General features: G+C 40.0%; 1 protein-coding gene and 1 pseudogene across 1 annotated transcript; both read right to left on the minus strand.

The window, feature by feature from the left end:
• Positions 1–586: 586 nt before the first annotated feature.
• si:dkey-7l6.3 (zinc finger protein 629) lies at positions 587–8,686 on the minus strand. Its single transcript, XM_041803181.1, has 4 exons — positions 8,228–8,686; positions 7,152–7,264; positions 5,531–5,654; positions 587–3,293 (listed from the first exon to the last, which is right to left on the minus strand). The coding sequence occupies exons 1-4, from the start codon at positions 8,469–8,471 to the stop codon at positions 2,515–2,517; spliced, it is 1,260 nt and encodes a 419-aa protein (XP_041659115.1). The 5' UTR covers positions 8,472–8,686; the 3' UTR covers positions 587–2,514.
• Positions 8,687–11,306: 2,620 nt separating this feature from the next.
• On the minus strand, positions 11,307–12,635 carry LOC121519874 (annotated as a pseudogene).
• Between the last annotated feature and the right edge of the window lie 1,719 nt (positions 12,636–14,354).

Raw genomic sequence — 14,354 nt, forward strand, 5'->3', positions numbered from 1 at the left:
CTCATAAATTCAGCTATTTATAATTATTTTGACCTTTTTTTCTCATAATGACGACTTTTTACTTCCCAATTTAAAAAAAAAAGACTTCTTCATAATAATAAGTTTTGTCAAAATTTAGTTTTTTTATCTAGTTACTTTTCCTCATTACTATGACTTTTTTTTTCTCACACTTACTGACTTTCTTTCATATTAATGGGCTCCCATATCTAAAAATGAAATATGTGGAATTAAGTATTACTTTTAGAATATTTCATGGAAATTAGTTTTTATTTTGTGGGGGCAAGTTTTACTTCTGTATTATCTCGTCGGACAAGTTTTATTTAGTGGTTAGTATCTTTATTTCTGTATTATGTGTATTTGTACAACTTTTGATCCCTAGTGAGCACGTTTTCTATTTTTCAACAAGTTTAGATTTTGTTATAATCTTGTGGGAACAAATGTTGAATGATACGTGGTGTCTATTTCCACTATTTTTATTGTTATGGTGATTGCTAGGTGTTTACAATTATGTCAGTAATTTGAATAAGTGAGTGAGTAATTTGATTTGAATCTGAAGGGTAAGATATAAAGAAAGAATCAACAAATGCTCATCAAAAATGCAGTTTTATTTTCAGATTCACTGAGCAGTCAATTCACTTTGACATTCTTCTCTTACTGTTGATTCCACACATTAATCATTTTTATTTTCACCAGCTGACAATGCTCAAGTCAATCAAATGTATGAAAAGATGACATGACGGCTCCCCAAAAATGAGGCCAAAATATTCAGAGAACTCCCTAAGGCTGGCTGTAGTATAGGTCATAAGCTCCGCCTCCTCCATGTTAACACATAGGACAGGGGTCAGACTTTAAAGTCAAAACAAACCTTAAACAAATGTTTCCCAAACATAGTTTTGATCATAATATTTTGATATTAGCAAACACATTAATGTCACAGTGCTCATTTTTTAAAAATTTGAGTTTTTAATTATTGGATGCTATAAAAAGGAGTAAAACAGGAGTTACAGCTCCACTGACAAATGAGGCTCCTGCAGCACTTTGTGCACAATATAGAGTAGAGCAGAGACAAAATGAACACTAAAAAAAGTCAAATAGTCAAATAGCCCAAGTTCTTATCGAGGCAAGAATGAATCAGAATCAAGTTGTGGTTTAATTTTGTGTCAGCTACCTCCTGAGACAGGTCATATGGTAAAAAATACAAGGCCTGACAAAATGAAACAGTCACACTGCTTAGAAAAACATCATACAATCTAAGGCCACATTTACAGGACAATTTCAGCCAAAACTGTGACCACTTGTTGTGTTTCAGGCCACGTTTCTTGCTGTGATTTCATGTCAACAAGCTTAGCTTTTGATGCAATGTGGCTACATGACAACAGCGCTTTTGGTGCCTGAAAGCAGAAAATGTTGAAAACAGGCTACAGAATGCGAACTACAGCACTGTTTCCATCACCGAGTAAACTACTGACGAAGGTCAACAGAAGCTGTGGTTTCAAAAGTAAATTTTCTGTTCTATCCTCTTAAGACATTTTGCAAAATCCTTGAGACACTGCTGTCAAAATTCACACCAGAGCTGTTTGGCCTGCTTTAAACGAACTCTGGTCCGTTTTCCCGGATAGTCTGGTTCATTTGGAGTGATGTGAAAGTTCAAACGAACTCTGGTGCGGACCAAACAAGTGGGACTCTGGTCCGCTTGAAAACAGGGACTCTCAGTCCGCTTCCAAAAGAAGCCTGGTGAGGTTCATTTGGGTTATGAAAGCAAAGCGGGCCAACTTGTGAACCACGGGCAGGAAGTGGCGTAAAGCGTAATGATATATGGATTTCTATGTGATTTAATACACTCAAATACATGTCGGTACCTCGCTTAACGTCGGTGTAGCCATAGCAACACGTCGTTGTCGGTGCTGATTTATTCGTCTCATGTAAAGAACGACATGCTGGACAGCTCACTGCCTCACTGGCTGCTCGTTATGCCCCAGTGCAAAAGCAGAAACCCCAAGACAGTGTAAATTCTGTGTTTTTTCATTGCTTATGTGGAAAAAAAGACCGGTGGCAAGAGATGGATTTCCGGTTTTGTCTTCTTCTATGCCTGCTTTTCTTCTTGGTCGCCATATGTTTGTGACGACAGCCCCCGCCAACGGGCAGAGGTTGTATGTGTTCAGATGGTTTGATTCTTTTGACCAAGAGCAATGTGAATACAAACCAAACCAACAATGTTGCATTTCCACTCAAAAACAGGCCAAGTCCCCCAGACTATCAGGTGTGAAAACGACCATGTTTTCATTGCTCAATGTTTTCTAAACATTGAGGTCTGAATTCTGGGCCTTTTTAAAACAAAAGCTAAAGGCCTTTTCAGTGGCTCATTTTTCTGTAAATGTGGCCTCAGACACCACCGTTTAAAAATAAGTATAAGGACCAATAAGAGCAGTAAAGTACAGGTTTTGTCAATCACAGTATAGATCAGGTCAGCTGGTCTCACTGTAGCTCTGACAGTGTCTCTCACTTCCTGTTGAGCTAAACAGGAGCAGCTCCCCGCTCTGCCGGGTGGTGTTTCTGCTGATGGATCCTCAAATTCTGTTTCCCGGCGAACCGTTTCCCACAGTGCTCACAGGCAAACGGCCTCTCCCCGGTGTGGACGCTCTGATGCGTCTTTAGGTGTCCAGACTGTGTGAAGCGCTTCCCACACTGAGCGCAGCTGTACGGCCGCTCTCCTGTGTGGACACGGATGTGCGTCTCTAAGCTTCGAGATGATGAGAAGCACTTCCCGCAGTAACTGCAGACGAAGCGTCTGTCCCTGCAGAATCTGTTCAACTCCAGAGGATCCAGTCTGGATCCACTGAGATTGAGCACCATGGGGAAGGCTGCAGGGTTCAAGTCTGACACCTTGTCCAGGAGTGATGGCCTGTGAGCAACAGGTGCCATGCTTGGCAGGCTCTGACTGGTCCAGGAGGAGTTCAGGTCCAGCTCTGTATCATAGTTCATTATAGACGCTCCCTGACTCAGCTCAGACGTCCCAGGCAGGGAGGCGGGACTTCCTCCTGCTCCAGAGTGGAACGGCCTCCTTGTTTCAGCTGTTGGTACTTCTTCACAGTCAGACTCGGAGGCTAAGTCTAACACAACACCAGACGAGGTGCTCTCAGCGCCCCCTACAGGACCAGGAGACACTGGGACACTGAGGGACTCTGACGGTCTGTCAATGTTTGGATCCCACGGCTTCATGACTGCAGTCGAGATCATCGTCCCTGAGGGGCCTTCTTCACCATCGTCTGCTCCCATTTGCTGCTCCTCAGCTCCTTCAGACACATGAATAAAACAGCACTGAGTTAAAACATAGAGCCATACTTTATAGTCTCACTTTAATCTTTGTAGCCAACACCTCTGGTAAAAAACACTTCTCTCCAAAGGATACCCAGTATGCCTTACTAAATAGATGAGTGTGTATTTCATCAGAATTTTGAGAGAAACAAAAAAGAAAACTAAAGTTGAGTGATGTAAAGTGTATTTGCAGAGTTGTGGTGATTCGCTAAATCCTTTCCTTTCTCTGGATCTTTGCTGAGGTGTTTCAAAACCTTGATTGGTGTCCACTTGTGGTAAATTCAACTGATTGGAAATGATTTGCAAAGGCACACACCTCTCTATAGAGTTTACAGCTGGTAATGCATATCTGGGCAAAAACCAAGCCATGGGGTCAAAGGAGCTGCCTGCAGATCTCAGAGACAGGATTGTTACAAGGCTGCAAAAAAATCTGCTCCACTGCAGGTTCCCAAGAGAAGAGTGACCTTAATTTCTCAAATGGAAGAAGTTTGTCACAGCCCGGACTCTTCCAAGAGCCTGGCCCAACTGTGCAGTCAGGAGAGGAGGGCCTTAGCAAGAGAAGTGACCAAGAACCTGATGGTCACTCTGACTGAGCTCCAGAGATCCTGTGTGGAGATGGGACAAAGTTCCAGGACAACCATCACTACAGCCCTCCACTGATGAGGGCTTTAAGGTAGAATGCCTGGATGGAAGCCTCTCAGTGCAAAACACACAAAGGGCCGCTTGGACTTTGCAAACAAAAAAAAACCCAAAGGACTCTAAGACTGAAGAAAGAGGATTCTCCTGTTTGATGAAACCTAGATCGAACAGTTTGGTTTCAATTCTAAAAGTTAAATCTGGAGGAAACCAGGTACCACCCATCACCTGCACAATACTATCGCTACAGTGAAGCATGTTGGTGGCATCATCATGCTGTGGGGTGTTTTTCAGCAGCTTGGACTGGGAGACTGGTCAGGGTTGAGGGAAGGCTGAATGGAGCCAAGTACAGAGATATCCTCAATGAAAACTTACTTACAGCAGTGCTCAGGACCTCAGACTGGGCTGACAACTCTGTGACTGTCCTAGAGAATGGCAGAAAATCCCCCATCTATGTATGCAAACTCTATTGTATCATATTCAAAAAGACTTGAGGCTGTAATTGATGCCAAAGGTGCTTTAAGTGAGTATTGAGTAAAGGGCCTGAATACTTGTCAATGTAATTTATGTATTTTTGTCATTTTTTAGATAAATCTGCAAAAATTTCTGTTTCCACTTTGTCATTATGGGGTACTGAGAGTAGATTAATGAGAGAAAAAAATGAAGTGAAACTACTGTTGCTTCACGCAGCAACATAAAAGAATAGAAAGAAAGTGAAGGGGGCCCGAATATAGAAGTTGTTCCCATCTATAAGCTGCAACCAGCATTATAGACGGAAAAAACTGGGAACAAAAGTGCAGCTCATACACCAGCTTTTATAATATTTTGTTGCTATTTTATTCACTCTTGGCTCCTCATTTTAATTTTAAAAATCCATCCTAATCATGGAGAGTGATTTTATAGGTAAAACACAAATTTGATGCACACTCAGCACGACTATATCTTCAGCACCCTTTAACGTTTTAGTTTTGGTGAAACATATCTGTCATTTTACTGGCACAGGAGGCTGTCCAACACAATTACAGCTCATATTTATGAGACAAGCTGAAGCTCATTTCTCTCACTAGACAAAAAAGAGTGATCGAGTGGGATATGCGTGAGAAAGAATGGGGAAAGAGAGGCCTGAAGCTGTTAAATTTATAATATGTATTGATATCCTTTATTGATAATACACAATAATAATGGCATACACGATGATCGTTTTATTATCAGTGCAGTCTCCAGTTCATCATTAAAATACCAATGAACTGAACTAACTTTTATCCAACCGCATACAGGCGTCTACCTAGCGAATCAGCTCCTTTGAAATATGTCATAAAACTCACTCATCACAACTTAGACATGGTGATGCTCTGGGCCTTTGTTTGAAGTAAGTTGGTTTAAGCAGAACTTGATGAATTTTAATTGAAGACCCCTGAGTTAGAGTCTTTGTAGAAGTCAAGTCCCCTCTGGGTTATATGAGACAGTGTTTTTGTTTGGAGGCCTGATTAACGAGCGCTCTAAAAGCCTATTTGGCAGATTAGTCAGTCCTGGTCTCGGGGTTATTATCATTACAATCAGAGCATTTTCTCTCTCTTACCTTCCTCTCTGAGAAGCAGTACGTCTGTGGTGTCTTCATCGTTCACCTCCTCCGTTTTAGTTTCTGCCTTAATCAAAACGATGTCCTGATCACTCAGCTCCTCTGCAGCTGCTGCAGGAGAGTCCTGAAATTAAAAGAAGGTGTAATTTAGACAATTAAGAACATTTTTCTACTTTCTCAACACTGAAAAGTCCAGACATTAATCTTAGGGAGATTATGTTTTTATTACCAGGGCCCCTCGGCTTTGGAACAGCGTGCCTGCAGAGTAAGACTTGTCTATTAAATCAACTCTTAAAACCAACATTTATAGCCCTGCTTTTATGCCTTTGTGGTGTCTTTATTGCCTTTTATTGTGTTTTCAGCTTTTATTTTATCTCTTATTATTCCTTTAATTGCTTGTATTTCATTCCCTCCATTATTTTGTTTTATTGCTATGGACTATTTATTTCTTTCATTGCCATTTTTATTTTTACTGCTCTTATTTCATCCTGATTTGTTCATTTCCCTTTTTATGACTTGTTCTCTTTAGTCTGCTTCCTCTCTGCCGCATTGTTATATTTTTTTCTTTTGGTTTAACTTCATATTGACTGTACCGTGGTGTTACTTCAATGTCTGTGCTGTATCTATTTGTGTTGATTGGTTTCTTTTCTGCCAACTGAGTTTTAGTGACTTGCTTATAAGTATACAGTAAAAATAGTCTTATTCCTAGATGGTTTAGGTTTCATTTTCTGTTTCTGACTCATATTTCCACTGATGGTCTCAGCTGTCACTGTTGTGTGCAGGGTAAACTGGATGTTAATCATAATTAGATCAGCTGTAGCCCAAAATATGCTTTGTAGAACTAATATTTTTCCTGAAAGCCCACTTTAGCCTCATAAAAACAAGAAAAAAATGTTAAAGTTAGGTAATTATTCAAAACCCAATCTTAAATAAGAATTATGAGATTAAAAGTCAAAATTTAAAGATAAAAATTTAGAATAATAAGATTGAAAGTCAAAATTATACAAAAGCATGCAATAATTGAGATAAATATACCCAGGAGAAATAAAGGTATAATTTTGATTTAAGCTACTATTTCATACATTAAAATATTTCCTCTGAATTTCAATCCGTGTCTAAAAATTCTGATTTTTAAACTCATAATGTGTTTTTTTTTTCATAATCATGACTTATTATCTCATAATTTTAACTTTTTATCTCATAATAATTACTTTAACATCTCATAGTAATTATTTTATACTGAATAGTTTTGATTTTTAATCTCATAATTTCAACCATCTCTTTCATAACTTAGACCTTTTCTGAGCAAGATTTCATTAATTAAATAATTACCTAACTCTCACATTTTTTTTCTTTTTTAAGTGGCAGAAATGGGCTTCCATAGATTTATACTTAGTTATTTAGTACAATTTATATTTTTATATTTTACTAATTGATATTATTAACTTTATATTTTAGGCGTTTGTACAACTTGAGGACAGATTTTCAGGTTCTCTTAAACTGTCCTAAAATGTCTTTCCTAACTACTAAACAAAACATATCAATCAGCTCTAATTCAATCAAAAATTCAAATTAAATTAAGTTCAATTTAAAATACATACTGTGTCTTTTTTACTCTTACCTCTTTGCTTGCAGGACTCTGCTCTTTTGGCGCCTCTGACACAGGGACCCACCCGATCTTTTTCACATTTGTTTTTGGCGGTTTGGAGACGAGTCCAGCTGTCAGAGCACGATCTGGGTGAAAAACAGAGACAGTCACAACACAACGACCTTTAACAGGGGAAAAGAGAGGCCAACATAGGGTATTTGATCCCGTTGTCTCCCAACATTAACATCTATTTTGGGTATATTTGGATATCAAATCCTCAATGCTATTTGTGGATTCCCCTCAGTGCATGTGTACTGAAAATGATTTAATATCCAAAAGGTCAAACTGCATACAGAGTTGGTCTTGGATACTTATATTCAGACTGGTTTGGAAGTGTAGATGCTAAATGTACTGGCATGCATTAAAGACTGCAGTGAATGGACAATATCTGCAGCAGTCTGCCAGTAAGCAAAGTGTGGTTTATTTTAGGGCTGGTCAGTTAATCACAAATGAGATCAAATCACAATATGGCATGCTGCAATTCACATATTGCAGACACTGCAATATAGCTTTAATTCTGATATGTCAAAATACCACTTTGATACATTCATTTTTTTGCAGCAGAGATTTTATGCACATTATGCAAACATTCAAGTGTCATTTTTTCAGAATGGTTTACAAAAACTTTCCTTTTTGTGCCTTATATACTTCTTTCTTAATTGAAGCATTTGACATAAAAACAATAATCCCCAATAAATAAAGCAACTGATATCAAATTTGCAATATGAGCAAAATTAATTTTAATTTGATATCTTTTTATTGTCCTGCCCTGGTATATTCTACCTAAAAAAAGATACTTTTTGTTTTCAGTATTGCCCAGCCTCTACAAAAACAGATCCGAAAGTGTCCTTTAAAAAAGAGTCGACTCTTGTTTCTGATTTCAATGATCTGATCACGGTTATAAAGGAGAATTCCCATCACTGATACCAGCGATTAAATGGACTTTGGTTTTGGCGCTCTAAATCAGTTAATGGGTCTAATCACATCCATTAATCTCAGCCACCGTCATAACTGTTGCAGACATGTCTATGTGATGCCTAGAAGCCCACCGTTAGTGAAATCCAACGGCCCCCCACCGGTGGTCCCGTCCCCTCGGTGTCCCCGGGCGACGATGGTCTCGATGAGCTCCAGCTTCCTCCTCAGCGCCTCGTTCTCCTCTTGCCTCCGGCTGATCTCCAGCTGCAGGACGGCGTAGCCTTCATCCACCAGCTCGCAGATCTCTGCCACCGCCGCTTTGGCCAGCGCCTCCATGATGGACGCCAGCTGGGAGTGAAACGTCCGGTAACTTGTCATTTCGAGCGGACGTGGAGCGATAACTAACGGGAACTAACGGCTGAACGTGACTTCAGTGAAGACCAGCTACCACGGTGCGTATGAGGGACTGAAATTAACGTTCAGTTTATTAACCATAACAAACAGTGTGGCATGAACTACTGGGAAGAACAGCGATGCTCTGGTCGCTGGACCGTTGTTTGTTGTCAGTCGGTTGTCTCCTCCTTGGTGTGTCGTTAAGCCACTTCCGTAAAACAACTTTCAAAATAAAATCCCAGCCAGAATGCCGTGGTGCTGCATTTAATTACATCTCTTTAACACCAAACTCTCCGGCATGAAAAGTTTTTCTTTAAGAAGCACAGTTAAGACAAAATAAGGAAGCCCATGACCGCCAATTGAAAACAGAAAAAATATGCAAGTTAGGCAGTTATAGAAATGATTATAATAAATTTGATGAAAATTCATAATCACGAAATAAAAAATCGAAATTATGATAAAATCCCATAAATACAAACGATCGAAAAATCGAAATGTTGACATAAAAATACAACATTAATGATATGAACCCCTTTTTCGTTGCTCAAGCCATTGTTGTGACTTTCTGCCCCTTTTCCGTGTTTTACCATTTTAAACCAAATTTTGTCCATTTGCCAATTTTAACAACTTCTATCTGCCACTTTAACCCCTTTTTTGCCCCTTCAAATCGATTTTTGCCACTTTTTTCCCCTTGTAACCCATTTTGCCCCTTTCCTGCCACATTTGCCACAGCTCTGCCCATTTAAACCCATAATTTCAGCTTTTACCCTATTTTTGCTGTTATTTTTAGCTATTTCTGCCACTTTTAACCCATTTTTTCTCATTATTTAATTCTTCCCAAAGTTGTCTCAGTTTCCTCTACTTCATTTTCTTCATAACCTGACGTTTTTGCACAATATGGCTTAGCTATGAAGTCTGACATTTCTTTCCTAACGGTTTAGTTCAGTGTACCCATCCATGTTGTTAACATCACAAAAAAGGGTTTTCTGTTCTAAGAAAAGTGGTTTACATTTTTTAAAAGCTATATTTTACCACATCATACATAAAAATGTCATTTTTATGTTTTGAAAAGAGTGGCTATCATTCAGTTTAAAACACTGCAGTGGGGGGGAGCGCAAATGATCGAGTGGTTTAAGGCACCACCCATGTACGTGGGCGGCCTGGGTTCGAATCCAGCCTGCTTCACAGCACTGATCATCAACTGGTGGCCCCATGGCCAAATCAGGTCCCCCAAAGCTTCTTATCCGGCCCCCACAAGATCAGTAAATTCAAAAAAGGAAAAAAAAAGAATATTTGTGGTTTTAATGGTTGACTTAAAATGTCTGCAGCTGTTAAATCCATCCCAAAAACAAGTTATACTGAATTTCTTTTCAAATGACTTAACATTTGATCTGTTTTTACAAAAAATCACTTATCAGCCATTATAAGTAAATATTTTAAAAAATACATCTGTTTTAAAAAATGGGTTAAGACTGGTGGAAAGGCTGCGAAAATGGCCAGATTAAGTGTTGAAAATGGGTTTGAGAATGGCACAAAGGGAGAAAAAAATGGCAGGAAAAGTGGTAAGAAGAGATTAAATGTGGCAACATGGATAAAGAAGGAAAAAAGGGGCGAAAAAGTTTTTAAAAATTGGTTAACATGGCAAAATGTTGCAAAAAAGTAATAAAAATGGGTTAAACAGCGGCAAAAATGGATAAAAGTGGCACAAAGGGGATCAAACATGCAGGAATCATGGTTAAAGAGGGGTTGAAGAATGGCAAAGTTTCAAAAATGTTTTAAAAGTGGCAGAAATATAGCAAAAAATAGCCAGGCAGAGAAGTGAAAATGGGTTGGAGGGGGCAATCTGCAGCAGGGAAGTGGCAAACGGGGCTAAAGAGTGGCAAAAAAATTTAAAGTAACAAAAATGGTCAAAAACTGGTTAAGAGTGGCAAAAAATGTTGCAGAAATGTCCAAATAAAGAGTGTCTTAAATCAGTTAATATTGGTGCGAAATCACAATTGGGGAGGGCCCATTGTCTGGGATTTTGGGGGGCCCAGCCTATTCTGTGGGTAAAATGTTCTGCATTTTGAACTAAAATGCAAATACTAAGACAATCATATGTTAATTACACAAAAGCATTTATTTAATTTAGGTGTATTTGAAAGTCCGGCCCCCAGAGCCTCTGTCAAGGCTAAATCTGGCCCTTGTGCAAATGTACTTGATGACCCCTGCTTTACAGCATGCCTCTCCCCACTCTATTCCCTGTTTCCGAGTCTATCCACTATTGCTCTATCAAATAAAAGCATGAAAAGACCCAAAAATAAATCTAATAAAAAAACACACTACAATGGACCTTGACTTTACTGACCTCATTAGGCCCCAGAAAGCTCTCCCCTTTATCCCCCCTTATAGGCATCCTTGGTTGTAGCAATTATATAAGGCTTTACAAATTCCTCCACACCTTTTAAGAACTACTGGTTTACATACACAACACAGCATGTGTCTATTTCAGTCTACACAACTCAGCAGAGGAATCACGACAAAAGAACCCCAGTCCAACATGCAGAGGATGAGTGAAAGTGGTCTTGACACCATGGAGGAGAGTCATGGTGTCAGAGATGGCGTAGAAGGACAGAACACCTGCAATGTGATCCAGGTACACTCCAAACCTGGAGCAGTACCTGAGATACGATTCTTGTAGTCGCCGTACCGAAGGTCGTAACAGTTGTCAATATAATCTACTGCCCAAGATTGGTTGTTGTATCCAAACAAGCATTCATGAGACCTCTCTGCTCTGCTGATACTCTTGTATGCGACTGCTACACAGACTCCTTCTCCTCTTCACTCCACCTCCCAGTGACAACGTCCAGTCAGACTCTCTCTACTCAGGACCTGACGCCATCCAGTGAATCTCTCTGGGTGATGAGGATAAGGCTGTTTTTCCCTCATAACTATTGCTTCTCTGCTGCCGTTGGTTAATAATAGCCGCGTATGTGCTGTGTTTGGATCCAGTGTGATGAGACCTGAATATTTTAAGAACTCAGCTCTGATCTTGGGCTCTGGTTGAGACTGTGAAATGTCCACCTTAGGTTGTGTAATTGAGGTGTGTGTCCTTTTCTCCATCAGAACATCCAGAAGCTTATTTCTCAGTCTGGACACAGGTGCTGTCAAATCCTTAAAGGACCTTGGAGGATGGATGTCTATTCTTGATGAGCACGGTGCACCAAGTTGTGACAGTGAGGGGTAATTGTTTAGAAACAGGCAGTGATCCTCTGTGTCTAACAGTGTCTGCAGCTGAGCTTGTTTTGTGGTCAGCTCTGCAATCTCCTGCCCCAGGTTCTCCTGAAGGTCTATGATTGGAATCACTTCTGCTTCCTGCTGGGATCTAACCTGCTGCCTCACCTCTGAGCGTCTTCTCTCTAAGTGACAGATCAGCTCAGTAAAGATCTTCTCATTGTGCTCCACTGCTTTATCAGCGGAGCAATTGATAGCGTCCACCTGCTGTTGAAGCAGCTGCAAATCTTCCACTCTGTCCTGGATGCTCTGCTGGATGTTTTGTTGACTCACCTCCAGCTCTCTCTGCCTCTCAGCCCTTTCTGCTGCAGCCGGGACAGTGTTGTGGCCTCTGTGTTGGTCCATAGAGCAGAGAAAACATACGGGCCGCTGATCAGTACGACAGAACATCTTCATCACCTCATCATGACGAGAGCAGACGTTCTCCTGCAGATTCTTGCAGGGCTCCACCAGCTTGTGCTTCTTAAAGGCAGGTGATTCAAAATGAGGCCGAAGATGTTTTTGACAATAAGAAGCTCGACACTGCAGACAGGATTTGCAGGCTTTGAGTTTCCTCCCCTCGCAGACGTCACAGGCCACATCTTAGAGTCCAACATAGCAGTGATCGGCAGGAGCAGCTTGGAGTCCAGTCTGCTTCAGCTCCTCCACTAAGTCTGCTAACATAGTGTTTTTCTTTAAGACAGGCCTTGGTATAAAGATCTGTCTGCACTGTGGGCAGCTGTAGATGTTCCTATCATCCCGTAAATCCCAGTAGCGTTTAATACACCGCATGCAGAAGCTGTGTCCACAGGGAACAGAGACTGGATCTTGCAGTAGATCCAGACAGATGGAGCAGCATAATTTCCTTCGGTCCATCTGACTTCCTCTCTGAGTCATTATGGCCCAACAGTTCCTCTTTCTCTGGACAGAGACAGTAGCCTGGGCCTGATGGGCAGCTGTCAGCTCTTGTTGATATACTGCAAATGACTTTGTGTACGCTCCAACATACAGCGATATGTTTACCAGAAATATGATTACCACGCCCATTTAACCACACCAACCTTTGACAGTAAGGAAGAGAGAAATATTTAGATCGGGTGTAGCGTGACAATTAATAAAGGAGTTTTCAGGTTTTACTTTGTTCCACAGAGAAGCTTTATAAGAATCAGAGGATGTCTTATGTAACAAGGTTGCATTTATCGTTGAAGCTCAGCTTTAGCAGTAACAATTTATTATAAAGAAACACAACATTTCCTCTATATTCAATGCAGCCTTTTGTCCATGAGCTTTGCATAAAACCCTGAAATGACAACAATATGGACAAACACAATTCCAAAAAAAAACTGGGGTACTGCTAAATGTAAATAAAAACAGGATGCAATGATTTTCAAATCTCATAAACTCATAAAACAACATATCAGATGGCATTTTAACATTTAATGAAAACTGTTAGTTCATTTTGACCTTTATGGCAGCAACACATCTCAAAAAAGTAGGGACAGGGTAATAAAAGGCTGGAAAAGTAAGTGGCACTTATTAAAAAAAAACAGCTGGGGAGCATTTTCCAACTAATTGGGGTAATTAGCAGTAATATGACTGGGTATAAAAGAAGAATTTTAGAGCAGCAGAGTCTCAGAAGTGAGGATGGCCAGAGGTTCGCCAATCTGCGAAAAAAGTATATCCAAAATTGTGGAGCAATTTCAGAAAAATGTTCCTCTATGTAAAATTGCAAAGACTTTAAATATCCTACATTTACAGAATACAATATCATCAAAAGATTTAGAGAATCTGGAGAACTCTCTGTGAGCAAGGGTCAAAACCAAAGGTCTATATTTCATGCCCGTGATCTTTGGGTCTACAGGTAGCACTGAATTAAAACCAGGTATGATTCTGTACTGGGAATCACTGCATGGGCTCAGGAACCATCCAGAAATCATTGCTAACACAATTGGCCATACCATCCACGAATGCAAGTTAAAGCTATATCATGCAGAAAGAAGCCATATAGAGGGTAAATAGGCAAGACCAAGCAATCAAGGCTGCAGAAACCTTGAGGGTTAGCTGGCCATCAATCATGACACCCAGATTTCAGGCAGACTTAGTGGGCATAAATTTATTTGATCCAAGCTAGATCTGTGGTTGAATTGTGGGACTGGCTGGAATAATAATAAACTCAGCCTTGGATAGGTTTAGCTGAAGGTGATGTTTCCTCATCCATTTAGAAATATCGGCAAGGCAGGATGAGATGAGATCTGAGCTGAGACAGTTGTGCTATCTGTTAGAAAGGAGTGCACTGAACAGCTATGGCAGCTTTCATGAGAATCATTTTACAGTTATTTAAAATATGTAGAACTTTTAAAACAGCAGCAGAAGCAACTGTATGTAAGAAACACCTCAAACAGTTGCTTCATTTAGGTAAAAATGTATTTTTCTTATTATAATATTCATATCATTTTGTGATTCTGCCTTGATGTTGTGTCCTTTTGTGCTTTAAAGTGATTTAAGTGACAATGAATTGAGTCCTGTTTCAAAAAACAGGTTTCTGTATTAGTGTTAGAAATAAAACAGCCACAAATGGCCCTGGATATTTAGAACATGTGATCATGCCACTTTGTA

This window comes from Cheilinus undulatus, linkage group 13, assembly GCF_018320785.1.
Source record: "Cheilinus undulatus linkage group 13, ASM1832078v1, whole genome shotgun sequence".
NCBI lineage: Eukaryota > Metazoa > Chordata > Actinopteri > Labriformes > Labridae > Cheilinus > Cheilinus undulatus.